The sequence below is a fragment of the Rhea pennata genome, chromosome 5, assembly GCF_028389875.1.
Source record: "Rhea pennata isolate bPtePen1 chromosome 5, bPtePen1.pri, whole genome shotgun sequence".
In the NCBI taxonomy this organism is placed as follows: domain Eukaryota; kingdom Metazoa; phylum Chordata; class Aves; order Rheiformes; family Rheidae; genus Rhea; species Rhea pennata.
The window spans coordinates 708,853-722,581 of NC_084667.1; the positions used below are offsets into that span (position 1 = coordinate 708,853).

At 43.4% G+C, this 13,729-nt stretch overlaps 1 protein-coding gene across 4 annotated transcripts in view; it reads right to left on the reverse strand.

Moving 5' to 3' along the window:
* ESRRB (estrogen related receptor beta) overlaps positions 1–13,729 on the reverse strand; it is a 131,516-nt gene that overhangs the window by 38,611 nt on the left and 79,176 nt on the right. For 3 of the 4 annotated variants that reach the window (XM_062575969.1, XM_062575970.1, XM_062575968.1), the window contains exon 2: positions 4,778–5,187. The exons of the other annotated variant lie outside the window; for it this stretch is intronic. In XM_062575969.1, the coding sequence (XP_062431953.1) occupies positions 4,778–5,187 (410 nt within the window). The remainder of the gene's footprint in view (positions 1–4,777; positions 5,188–13,729) is intronic. 4 annotated transcript variants of the gene reach the window in all.

The window sequence follows — 13,729 nt, forward strand, 5'->3', positions numbered from 1 at the left end:
TTCATGACCTGCTCACTCAAGAAAATGATGGCAAATGTGTCTGTCTGGCTCTCCCCTAACCAGTTCTTCCCTACATCAATTCCTGCAATTCCTGTTTTATCACCTAATGGACCTATAGGTATGTGCTCAAAGTACACAGTGAGTTGGCTCACAAAGATCAGAAAAGGAAATGTTAATTCAGATTTATTTCGCTGACCTTTCAGATTATATTTTATATTAATGGGACATTTTAGAAATATCCTTAATTTTCACTCTTCAAAGATGAAAAATACAGCGAGGGTAGTCATCATTGTGAATATGCTGAATGATAAAGGGCTCACATGGTTACATATCACTGTAACTATTTTAATATTCAGAAAAGGCAAAAGTACCTACCAGTTACAACAACTGGTGAACAAAAGATGATATATAATACTGTAGCTACTGAACAAACTATTAAAGGAATGAATAGAGTGAAGTTAGATTAAGAATGTCTATCCCATAAAAAAATTCAAGTCTTTCAGCATTTGCCTTTGTCCCAAATTTGGATGAAAGGATTAGTTAGGATTTCCATGGAATGGAATGGAAATTCAAAACACTTCTGAAACATCAAAACACATCATCTTTCCTGTAACAGATCTATTTCATTTCATTTAATTGAACAAATACAAAATTCTTTGTTTCAAATCAGATCCATTTTAAACACCAATAGCAGCATACTTGTAAGTGCCTGAAACCTGAATTCTCTCCTTGACTAGATTGCACCTTCCACAATCTCAAGGTCAGATGATGCCCATGGCACATGTTCTTACAGAGGACAGCTGCATCACAGGAGGAAAACACAGAGTCCTAATAGAATATAATGGGGACCCAAAGCACAGTTCCCACAAAGCAATGTAATGATAAGGAAAAAGCGTTAAAATTTTGCCAGACAAGCTGCTTGACAGAAAATGCTTCAGATCAGTTAAGAATTCTGACTGTGCCTCAAAATGCAGGAAGTCCAGCTGTGGGGGTTCTAGCACCGTATTTAGAAAGGAGGGCTTACAGGCCCGTGGCGTGTGCTGTAATACCCTTGTCTCAAGTCTTTGCCTTTCTGTCTCAAGCACTGCCAGTGCTGCAAGGAGGAAATGACACAGGTTTCTGTCCTTGCCTCAGGTCACACAACACAAGAGAGAGAGGTCACAGGTGTGACTCCCTGTAACCTGATGGGCAGGTTAGGATGAATTGTGCAATCCAGGCTTGTTCAGCAAAACTAATCACTCCAATTTAGCTTGAAGTTAATTAATAGTTTGGATTTTCCTAATTATTTTTTTCTTATCATTAGATTTTTCCTGTGGGACATCTGCCTGGATAAAGGTTCAGTTTTCCCTTGGAAAAATTCTTTTTTTCCTTTGCTAAAGCAAAAAGTCCTGCAGCATGGATGTCTGTTCCTCTTGCTGCTGAGGCAGGAGCATGGGCAGAGGAGAGTCTATTGCAAGATCCTCCTGCTTCAAGCCATGCAAGTTTTATAAGCATTAATAATAGCTAGACTGGAGTCACTGGGAACGTGGGGGGGCGGAGGGGTTCCACATGAAACTCTGCTTCATAATCAGAGTTACCTAGATAGAATCATGGAATCAGTAAGGTTGGAAGGGACCTCTGGAGATCATCTAGTCCAACCCTCTGCTCAAGCAGGGTCACCTACAGCATGGTAGACAGGGTTGCATCCAGGCAGGCCTTGAAGATCTCCAGAGAAGGAGACTCCACAACCTCTCGGGGCAACCTGATCCAGTGCTCCGTCGCTCTCACGGGGAAGAAATTCCCCCTCACGGTCAGGCAGAACTGCCTGTGCTTCAATTTCTGCCCATTGCCTCTTGTCCTGTCACACGGGGCAACTGAAAAGAGTTTGTCCCCGTCCCCTCGACACCCTCCTTTCAGGTACTTATACACATTGGTAAGATCCCCCCTCAGTCTTCTCCTCCCAAGGCTGAAGAGGCCCAGATAGGGCTGCAGTAGACTTAAGAAGGATTTAGACCCATTTTACAGCAGCCCACACACCTGTTGCTTATTAGAGTTACCAAATGTAGACCCAGCAGATTAAGTACTCTTTTCAATAGTCACTGGTTTTGCAGATTTCAGTACTCAAGAACAGACAAGCGAAGCAGCTTGTCCAAGACCAGAGAGGTCACAGGCCCTGAAGGGGTCAGGATTTAGCTAGCACATCTCCTGAGCACCTCAGAAATCTGGGATTCCAGATCCATTTATGTGCTCAAACCACACAGACAGCATCATTCCCAAGTACAGAACAATGGAAGAAAAACTTTTTAACATAAGCAGGGGATGCAACTATATATATCACACATATCTGCATGCTTTCTGCACACACATACATATGCATTAGGCAGCCTGGATGAAGATTTTCTCACTAAAGATGCTTAACCCAGCTACTGGATGTAATAGAGCTGCAGGATCAATATCTTTTGGAAACGTATTTTCCACTCTGTCTCGTATGTGTGATACACAAACTCTTCTCCAGCATACCCAAGGCCATGCTCGGATCTGAGAGCTCCCTCTCTTGGGTTAGCATGCACTGCAACAGAGCCCTGTGAACTGCACATTTTCTCAACTCAAACAAACTCTACAACCCTATTTTCTGCCTGGTCCTCCCAGGCCCAGCCTTCAGCTCCATAGTCAGCATTTCTCACCCTCAGGCTCAGCATACTGGACTCTCCCACTCCCGGGAATAAAAGCATATTGGTGCCTCAGCCACCAGCCCAAGCTATTTAGAGAGTGAGAAAAACCTCCACTTACTCCTTCCCCTCGTGTGCTATGTTTTAACAGGTAAACAATTAGGGAACCACAGGGAGAATGGCAGTGCTGGGAATGGGGAGCTGAGGGGAGGCACTCTCCCTGCCTGGGAAGTCAGCTGATGGATCACCCAGGCTGATACAGGCTCTACTGTCCCACTGTGTCATTTTCTTTTGAGTACTTCTGAAAACTTTTCAGAACTTCTTGGATCTTTTTAATGCCTTTTCAAGTTAAGTCTATCTTCTGCTCCATCACTCAGCTCTAGCATTGCTCCCATGAGGGGCTAACTTTTCAGTCTCTTCCCAAAAAGCAGAGTCCCTAGGGTTTTGCTTCGGTGTACTACCCTGTCCCTCCTTTAGCACCTGAATGTGCCAAAAAGCAGCACTGGGAATTGATCCAGGAGCTGGAGGAGGGACAAAGTCAGTGCTGACAGTCAGAAGCACAAGTAGAAGTTCATATTCAATCACAGGAGATTCATCAGTGACAAACCACAGTACCCTGCCAGAGTACAGGCCAATGCCTAGAGATGGACAGGCTTCCACGTGGCATAATAACAGAAGAGTTAGAGAATGAGACAGGCTCTCTCTGGGGCAATACTGAAGTGCTTATTTCTGCAGGTGGATAATAGTAAAGAGGGACACCTAGAATCCAAGAAATTTAGATAGAAATAGTCAATTCTGCAGAGGCCTGTGCTGAACTGTTCTCTGTATTGCTCGGTCCACTCGAGCATTGAACACCATCAGCAACGGAGTGTAATCAGGTGCGACTTACCCAGATAAGGAACAAAAAATAAAATAAGTGCATATGTGCTTTTCATTCATTTCATAGAAGCCAAGGGAATGTTGGGTAAACTCAGTGTAACTTCCCATTTTGGGGTGAATGATCCTGTCCTTTTTTTCAGCTAGTGTGTGCAGGAAATACAGGGAATGTGTGTGTCTAGGCACGTGCTCTCACACAGGGCCTGCTTGTGTAAGCACCTACCAGCATCCATGCGCACTGGAGCTGGCCTGGATGCACTCCCACTTTTGGCTATGTTGTTGTACCTGCCTGTGTGCACATCTACAGCATACCTTTGCCAGCCAGGGCAGGCACACGTATATCATACCTGAACTGTACACGTAGGAGCAATGCACTACGAATTACCTGTACACTTTTGTAGTACGTTATATGTACATGCAAGTTCATCTATGTTTTTCCACATTTGGTGTCCAACCATATTTCCACATACAGCCATCTTTGGGGATTGTCAGAAAATGCTTTGCTGTTTATTCTGGGATCCCAAAACTGAGGTTTTCAGAATCACCTAAGGAATTTCTGATCCTCTGTAAAATTGAGAGAAACTAGATACCTCCTTCAGTGCCTAATATTTTTGTCTTTAAAGCTGTACCTTAAAGAAAAGGCTTGGCGGAACTGGAAAAGGAGAAACATGGAATTGGCTGGATATCCAAGTGTGCTGCCCAGCCCTGTCATGAAGTCTGTATTGAGTCCATGGCCAAAACCAAGACTGACTGGACAACATGAGAACCTCTCTAATGGTGGAGCTTTCCCTTCAAGATGCAAACATCCCTGAGGAGATGCCTTCCCTAGGCAGAGGCATCTGCTTTTCAAATGAGCCTTATGAACAGCTTCAGAGTGCAAAACTTTTCTTATCTAGGCTCCACTCCCCTGAGAGCTATATTACTGGTGTATCAGGGCCACTACAGAGGCAAGAAAATCAGCTAGTCCAAGTGCCTAGATTTAGTCACTAATTAGGCTAATAACCTGGCAAAGCTTTCTACCACTTTCCTACCACAAAGCCTGAGTTCACATGCACATTGGTTTTGAAGGACCACAGCTGAGCAAGAAAGAGGAGGAGGCACAGGAAAAGGATGGAAGGTCAAATGCATTTTGTTCACCCTTCACTGTCTCCTGTTATATGATATGGAAACACTGCAATCTCAGCAATGCCTGGGGCCACCTCCCTCTTTTGTGATGGAGTGAATGTCTCAGTTTCCCTCCCTTCCCACCATACCTTGAATAGTCCTCTTGAAGAAGGCTTTGCATGCCTCACAGGAAGCCACTCCATAGTGGTACCCAGAAGCAATATCCCCGCACACCAGGCACAGCCGCTTGGGGATTGCATTGAGCATGTACTCGCACTTGGTGGGCGAGTCCTCCATGATGGCGCTGGTGCAGTCATCGTAACGCTTACGACAGGACCCACCACCAATCCCTGTGCCATTGAACATGGGCGGTGAGTCCAGGCCGTTGGGGTGGCTACCCATGGCGATGCCATAGCCACCACTGGCGTCGGAGGAGCCGCTTGGGCTGTGGTGACTGATGGCATCGATGCCAGAAGACGGGCTGGAGGGCTCAGTCTTGATGAAGGACCCACAGCTGGAGGACAGGTGCCGCTCCTCCGTGGCCATCCTTCCGAGCAGCCTGTGGGGAGAGAGCAGAGGCACTCAGCGGCCTCCTGGCCAAACCCAGCTCCACAGTGGTGAAAAGGGAGCCCTCCCTTTCCCACCTCAGTCCAACTCCAATTTGCTCACGCATTTCAACACCACCCAAGCCCTTCTTCACAAATATCAGTCCAGCTCACTAAGAACAGTCTGCCTATTCCTCTCCAACTCGCACGAGGAGAAAGCTGTGGCTATTCCTGCAGATCACCATTTTGGGCGGTACACAGGCTGCGGTACTGGGAAGGTACTTCAGTGCTGACGAGGCACAATCTATCCAGAGTAGATACCCCCCAGGGCAGCAGAAAGAAAGGAGCCTGTCTCTGGCAGGTGAGATGAGACAGAGGTTTAATTAGTATCAGGTGCCCTGCCCCAGCTCGAAGCAGGACAGCAGCAGACCCTGCAAGAAGAATGTGCTCAGATTGGGTGTTCATCTGTAATACAGAAAACTTTGCTCAATTTTCATGCTGGATTCATTTCCTCCCTCCCCTTCATCACTAAAAGGGGAACTCAGAAACAGAAGGAAAATCATCTGATCAAAAGCTTCCTTCAGCTTAATCTTAAATTTTAAGTCTTTCCTGTATTCACTAATATGATGCTTTTGCACAGAGAAGCTTCTCCCAAATTCCCACTACTTATACTCTTAAATATATAAAAGCTTATGCTTCTACATGAATATATAGACGTTTATGCTCTTAAATATATAGAAAGGTTCGCATCTTTACCAAATCTGCAAGTTCTTGTTTATAGTAGTCATAGATAATCTTACTCCTTATATAAATGTTCAGTCTCCTTTAGGACACTGTTAGTTTTAATCCTATCTAAGGCAATGAGTTCCAGAGTTTACTTGTGTGGTGAATGGACAAGCAAAAAGATCCACTTCTATTTGTCAATACAGTATTTGCAGCCTTTCATGTTCCCTGAAGACCTCCTGATTCTTCTTCTCAGAAAATGTACTTCTGCTATTTTCTCCTCACTCAACTTTTCATTATCTATATAATTGTTCTTCACACAGGAGTTTTTTCAGACTTCTTATCTGCTCCATCCATCTCTAAGCTTCTTCTAGTTTGGCTATTTATGTCCAGTCCAGAACAGAGTCCAATGAGCCACTTCCTCAGTGGCACAAAACTAGCACAGCTTCATCAGTTCTCCAGCTGAAGGTCTGGACAGTAGTCAAGACAAAGGCACTCCATCAATTTACCTACTGACATTACCACATTTTCAATGTTATTTTCAGCCCATCTGTTACATAACTCCTGACATTGTTTGCTTTCTTCTATCTTTAAACTAAAATCCAAAGTGTTATCATTCCTTGAAAGAGAATATCAGAATACTTGTTGCAATCCTCAGATATTTTTCTGACTTGCAACAGTTAATTTAGAATCCATTAAGGCATATGAAAAATCAAATGAATGCCTTCTAGTGCAATGTTTTGCAATAGTCGGCAGTGGATTTCCTTCTACCGCTTCTACATTCATCCAGCTTTATTAGGATCCTCTGGAGTTCTTCAGCTTCTCTCGACTAACCTTACCAATTTGATGTCACCTGCAGATGTTGCCAGCTCACTGTTCACCCGCTTCCCAGATCGTAAGCACATACATCAAACATCACAACATAGATCTGTGTGTGTGATTCAATGTTAACCTTTGTCATGCTGAAAATTGACTGCCCTTTCTTTTCTGGGCAGCGTATACCTACCCCTTCTTTTCTGTCTCAGACACTTTTTAAATCCATAGTAGTATTAACCTCTCATCCAACGAGAGGTTAAATTTCCCCTCCAGCAAGATAATTTATCAACGGCTTTTAAGAAAATCTCAATACACGGTAGCAAGTGATTTTCGTGATAACATGTCCAAAGAATTCTGGCTGACTGGGGATACTTGACTTTCCTTCTTGGAAGCTCTGCTGATTTAAAGTTAGAATACCATGGTCACGTTGATAATTTCTATTTCTATTTTTATTTCAGTTTCAGCCTATTTACCTTGTATTTGTGGCACCTACTTCTGCCAAGAGGTCAAGCCAATTAGGGAACAGGACAAAACATTCTCTGTGACAGAGCAAGGCTGTAGTCCACACATACATCATGCCTGTCTGACTCTTCATATGACTGTACACATTTGAGATACAGGAACTTCATGGTTTTGCATCCTTATGATCTCATTCCACCCAAGTATCTCTTAATTTCCTTTCTTTGCTTCATCCTCGATGTTTGACGTCATCTCCAACCTCTGGGATCAATCAGCCAAGTCTGCTATTTGCCAAGTTTGTTGACCTTGAGAGCATTGCTGGTATCTCATGTTCCTGGGCTGCTTTGCCTCATGTTACTTGAGAGGAATTCAGTAGTTGGTCCTCTCAGAGACAGTGTGATGCCCAAACTTTGCCCAGAGGGTCACACTGGACTAGCAGCCATAGAGAAGTTACAGGAATAATTACTGCAGGTGCATTAATCTTTAATCCCGCTGGGCAGCTAGACAGATTGCAGATCTCCTGGTGTAATGCTAACTGACCATGTGGAGGAAGATGAAGCTTTGCTAGCTGAGCTCAGATCATAGCCTCCATAGGTTCAGCTCATAGCAAAGCTGAAAGCTGCTATGCTGACCAGACTCTGGAACCTTTCCCTAGCCAAGAAATGCACATGTAGCATCAACCTGAAAATCACTGGGCACAATAACAAGGTTAGGGTCATACTGGAAGGCAAAACTACCATAAAACAATTTTCTGCACTGAGGAACACACACATGGTAAAGGGAATAAGAGTTGCAATGCTAAGGCCAGAGAGAGGACAACTATGAAAAGGCATGATCAGGAAGTGAGTCGTACTCTCAGATTTGGTCAGGGGAGTTCAAATTCCATCTTTTGTCTCTTAAAAGCCCAGAACTCACAAACTGGAAAGGGAGGAAGAGACAACAGATAAGATTCTGAGCCATATGAGAAAAGATAAGGAAATAAAGACCAGAAAGACTTTGGAGAATTGAAGACAAACATGGAACTGAAATGCAAGCAGGTGGGAATGCAGGAGATACACCAGAGGAATGTGGATGGAGTCAAGGTTAAATAGCTTATAGAAGTCCTCTGTTTCCTTGCTTAAACCTACTCCAGCAAGAGAAGAGCATTTCACGTTCCTCATGTTAGTCGTATGTGAGCCATCCTTTACACTGCCTCATCTTAATGGTATCCTTTCTAAGTACAAAACCAAACTTGTTTAGGGACAACAGAGCTGTTAGTGCTAGAGTTGATTAAGAGAGCATTAACTACAGTGAATTGTCTTCTGGTTGTATGGTGTAAGACAGTCCAGTTACTAAAACTCTTCTTGAGATTAAGAAATGTTTTTGCAAGTGCTATCCACCCTATTCCTAAGTAGAATCGCTGTTTGTACAATGTGACCCCACAGCTGGGTTAACCTCAGAGCTTCGCTCTCTCAGCCCATCATAAATCAGACATGAATTGACATCTCTTTGCAACCACTTCTCAGAACCACTGTCTCAGGTTGAAACCTCACTGATTAAAGAAGAACTGCGTACTAGACTGGCAGATCTGAAGACTAGCAGGGTTTCTTCACTGAAAGGCTATGGAAGGCTGCGCTTTCCTAATGCAGACCCACTGAGTTGTTTTCCTCTATTGGAGGACAAGGGGAGGTCAGTCTTTAAGGGCCTCACTTCTCTGACTCATAACCTTAATTAAGGACCCTTCTTCCCCCAGAGAGGCTTACAGTGACTTTGAAATGTATGAAATACAGTGATGGTGAAATGAGGATAACAAGATAACAACGAACTCCCTACATCCTTACACCTGAGGACTCTCACATTTCCCTTCCCAAGAGACAGTAATACATAGTGAGTTCTGGTTAGATTTTAGTACATGCTTTAGAGGTAAAACTCTTACTGCCAAGATAGGTCAAAGCTCATAGCTAAGGTGTCTCCATCCATTCCAGAGCTTGTGTTTTTACTTTCTGGTCTCTGGAACAACTTGTACAGTTGGTGGGCAGCACACACTGAGTTAAGCCTCATAAGCTCTGACTTTCTACAAGATTCATGGAGATCCTACGGTGATTTTTAAACTGACTCAGACCCTGGCAATGAAATACAACATCTTAAACTTCAAGAAGAACAGCTAAATGTTTTCTGCAAAGAGTTCAAAGTGATGAATAGTCATTTTGCTCAGCTCTAGTTACCTTAACAGGAATGTAAAAGGAGAAAGACTTGATCCAACTCTCCTCTGTGCTGGCACAGGAGACTCCGTTACTATTTCTGTGCCCATGTAACAGGCTTAGAGGTTCTAAACATTTCGTTCTTTTCACCTTTCCTCATCACAGGTCCTTGCCTATAATCCCTTTAGCATCTTTGTGGCCTTTCTCTGGATTTATTCCAACAAGCCTAGGTCTCTCTTGCAGCCCGCTGCTCAGAACCGCACCGCACAATGACACCACAGCACTACAGGAGAGACAGAGACACTCTCCAAGCAGACATATGGACGAACTGAGCAGTAGCTTTGCCCGTCATCAGGTTGCACTGCAATCTCACATCATTTGATACCCACTGCCTCACTGGCATCTCTCTGAACATAAGCTGCTTTTGCCACCTTGCTCCACACAACATGAAATTTGGAGATTTTCCTTGTCCCTAAGTAGATCCAGTACCATCTTTAAACCACACACTGCTAATTGCCACTTATTTTACTGAGCCCTTTTAATACTGCTTGTCCTTTTATACTGGCTCTTCTTGTCTCTACTCTGATATGTTTCCAGTATCTTTCAGTTGTATCTACTGTAAAAATTTGAGAATTGTGCTTTTTTCATGTTCTCCCAGGTCATTAACGAATAATTAAAACCAAAACACTGCCCTCTTGGACACCATCTTTGCAGAAAGATAAAGAATATCTCTAGCCCTTCTGTTTACACTCTGTCAGCTAATCCATGATTCATTTCACAGGATTTGTATCAAAACCAATTTCATCTCATTTCCCTAATAAGATCTTCCACAGCTTTGTGTCAAAAGCCCATACATGGTCCAGAGACAGTCTATCCTTTTGTCCACTAATTATCTAATTGTATCAAGAAAGGTTATTGTCTGCTGCACTCTCTTTTCATAAACCCACTGCTGTTTAACACTCACAATGTTGTTAGTCTTCATGCGCTCGTAACTGCCCTCAAACATGCATGTTCTGATCTCACTGACTCTGGATAGGAATACACAGGTTTAGACCAAGTCAAGATGGGCTTTATGTGCTCACAGTTTTCACGTGTTTGTTTCATGTGTTACCTCCCTTGGGCAGTGATGTTATACTAATGCTAGAAGTGTCTCCAATTTTTCTCTAGCCTTTCTTCTTTTACTGCTTCTCCATAATCGCTGGACTGCTTATGAGTTTAATGCTCTCTTGAGAACAAAAGCAACAAAAAGAGAAGGAAAGGATGCTGGACAGACAGCATCAGAGAAGGGCAGCATATTAGAGTTATAAAATCAAGGAGCTTTATCTAGTGGTTGATTTTCATTACATGTAAATTTGACAATAGGAAAGGCAAGGATATCTCACTTCAGTTTCTTGGAGGAAGGTAAGGAACAGGCACCAGACGTTCTGACATGTAGGCCAGTTGCTTCACCAGTATTTTCCAATAAAATCACATATTCACCAATCCAATATGCTGGAGATTTCCAACAGTAAGATTGAACTTGCGGCTAAAATGAATGAATTCTGGAACATATACGTAGGACTAACAGGAGCTGAGGGAAGGAGTGAAAGAAGGAACACTCAAGTCCTCCTCCGACAGGAATATCAGGACTGTTAACAGTTTGCAAACCCTTCAATGTTCTGGATACAAGAATAATACAAATAGTTTGGAATGGGCTTTTTTGGTGGTCCACAGCAAGACTTGGATTCCAAACAGAATGAAATCTTGATTTTTTTTAATTGCTAACATATCCCACAAAACTGAAATCCCCTGCAGGCAGCATGCTCATACAGGATGTTACTCCTAGGTACCTAATGGCTGCATTCGTGGAACTCTGCTTTAGACTTGAAGGCCACAAATGGGGAGTCCTCACAGTGCTACAAGATCTGAGAAGATCGCCAGTGTAATTCTGTCCACTTCAGATCGTAGCTTGTGAAGAACGCACAGTTTTGATTGTACAGACATTTTCATACTGGCTACAAAAGACTGAAGAAGTTTTAATCTTACACAGAGGAAAGAAATCCAACCTTTTATTTTGTACAAGTCTATTTTTGCTTTTGGTCTAATTTGTTAGCCCAGATGATGTGAAACTACATTGCACAGGCATGTCATGCCATGATGCCATTTGTCCTCTCTGGGCCATGTGAGAGAGCTTGCCAGCTGACAAGCGATATATCAGCTCTCAAACACTAGCCGCAACTCCAGTAACAAGCCAAACTTTGTCTTCTTTTTAAGATACAGAAGACAAAAATAAATACCATTTTCCAAGTGGCAGGCTAGACATAACAGCTGCAATAACAGTCAGTGTAATTTTAGGTCACATATGCAAACTGTTAATGTCAGGGAGCTGTGGTGCCGCACCTGTTCGGGCGCCCCGCTCTCACCATGGACAGCTCACGCTGGCTCCCAGCCCCAGCTCCCTGCTTCCAGCATGCCGCCGGGATGCTAGCGAGGCCAGTGCACAAACACACCTACACCTCCTGCTCATCGACACAATAGGGACCTCATTTAGAGACCCGTTCTCCTCCTTACTGAGTACCCTTTTCAACACAAGCTCCAGGCAGCCCAAGAATAATGGGACCTGCCTTTGTGCAACTTTGCTCTTGTGCAGTGGATAACTCAGCCATACTTGCTACAGCCCTTGAAGTTGTTGTAGGCTTATTCTATCACACAGGACAATATCCAGTACCCAGGGCAAACCTCATTTCTCCCTGGAGGTAGGCAAGAGCTTGGGCACTGCCAGGTTGATGGGCGTAACTAAAACGTTGAATGCCAGATCATAAACATAAATTGCCAAGCTACCAATATGTAGGCTTTTGAGGCATTTCCTTAATCAAAGCACTCTGCGTTGCTATCAAAGGACACGCGGGTCAGAATCTCAGATCAATCTAAATTTTCTTCTCTGGTGCACAGATACGATTTCTGCAGGTTCTCTCATGCTTGCTAGTGGCAGCTGCCTTTCACTTTTGTAGGTCATGCTTCTATTCTGCAGAGTAGAGCAAGTCCCAAACAACTTATTTGCAAGGCATTTGTCCCTAATAGCTCACACAAATACTTGTCTTTGGAGCAAACACACACTATAGCTTAGCAAAAGCTGAGTATGCTCCCGATTTGGAATGGAAAGCATTGTCTGGCTTCTATTGTGTGGCACAAATACCAACCTGGAGTTCACAAATCAAGATTATTATGTTGTAACAAACCCCATCTGCTAGTATTTTATTGCAAAAGAGCTACACCATCCTAATTCCAACTGCAACTGTTTTCAGTTGCTTCCGGCTTTGCTGGGGATCTGGACTTGGCATATTTTGTAAAAATGCATCATATTTGGCCTGTCTTTCACCTTTGCCCTGAAGAGATCTATGCATTTTTTTTTATTTGCTTTATAATTTGACTGAGGGAAGGGGAAGTCAAATTATGTGTTGAGTCAGAAGATTAAAGAAGCTGAAATGCAAATATATAAGGAAGATAGCAAAGCTCAACAGCTTTCTAAATGCAAGAGTCTATCTAGAGACCTGTTTCTCAGAGTCACTGGTCTTCCTGATGAGAACTGGGTTACATGAGGCCTACTGAAGTGGGTCACTGGCTGAGACCAGTTCTTCCACATAGATTGGAGAAACTGATTCCTTGCATGGAGAGTGAGGTAAGAGGCCCAAGCTGGAATCTTCTGCAAGCTAAGGAGATGCGGATGGCAAGTGCTCATATTCTGGCACTTCCACAAATAGTATTTACTTGTCTAATGCCCAGGAGACATTTTATCCCTTTGACCCATTGCATAACCAGAGCCCGGTTACATATCAGATCAAAGACAAGTATTTGTGTGGGCATATCAGATCTTCTCTAGCCTGAGTTAGCTCACACTGATGAAAGCTGCTGCAGAAAGCTGCCTGGAGGATGCTTAATAAATAAAAACACTTCGCAGGAGCAGAAGACATTATAGATTTCCTGCTAGCCTTCATGCCTCTCCTCCTTCTCGTAATTTCTCTTCACCCTTAGGACGATACTCCTGTTTTGTAGATGGTAAGAAGTATTACACAGATGAAGCAACAATTAATCTGGAGGTGTGACATATATTATCAACTCACTCTCTCATTAACACATTGCCTTTTGAAGGAACCTTGCTCTCTGCTGCACTAATGGCACTCCTTCCAAAGCGAACTGCTTTAGCACTTAGGCTAATGCTTCTTGCTTACACTTACCACTGATACCACAGCACAACAAGGACCAGGACTGACTTGCCATTCACTATCCAAATAACACCACCACCATTTCCCCCTTGTTACCATCCTATATTTTGTATTTCCAGGATGTCTGACTCTTATTCCCCCAATATTTCTACACCAGAAAGACTGCTCAGTAGTTC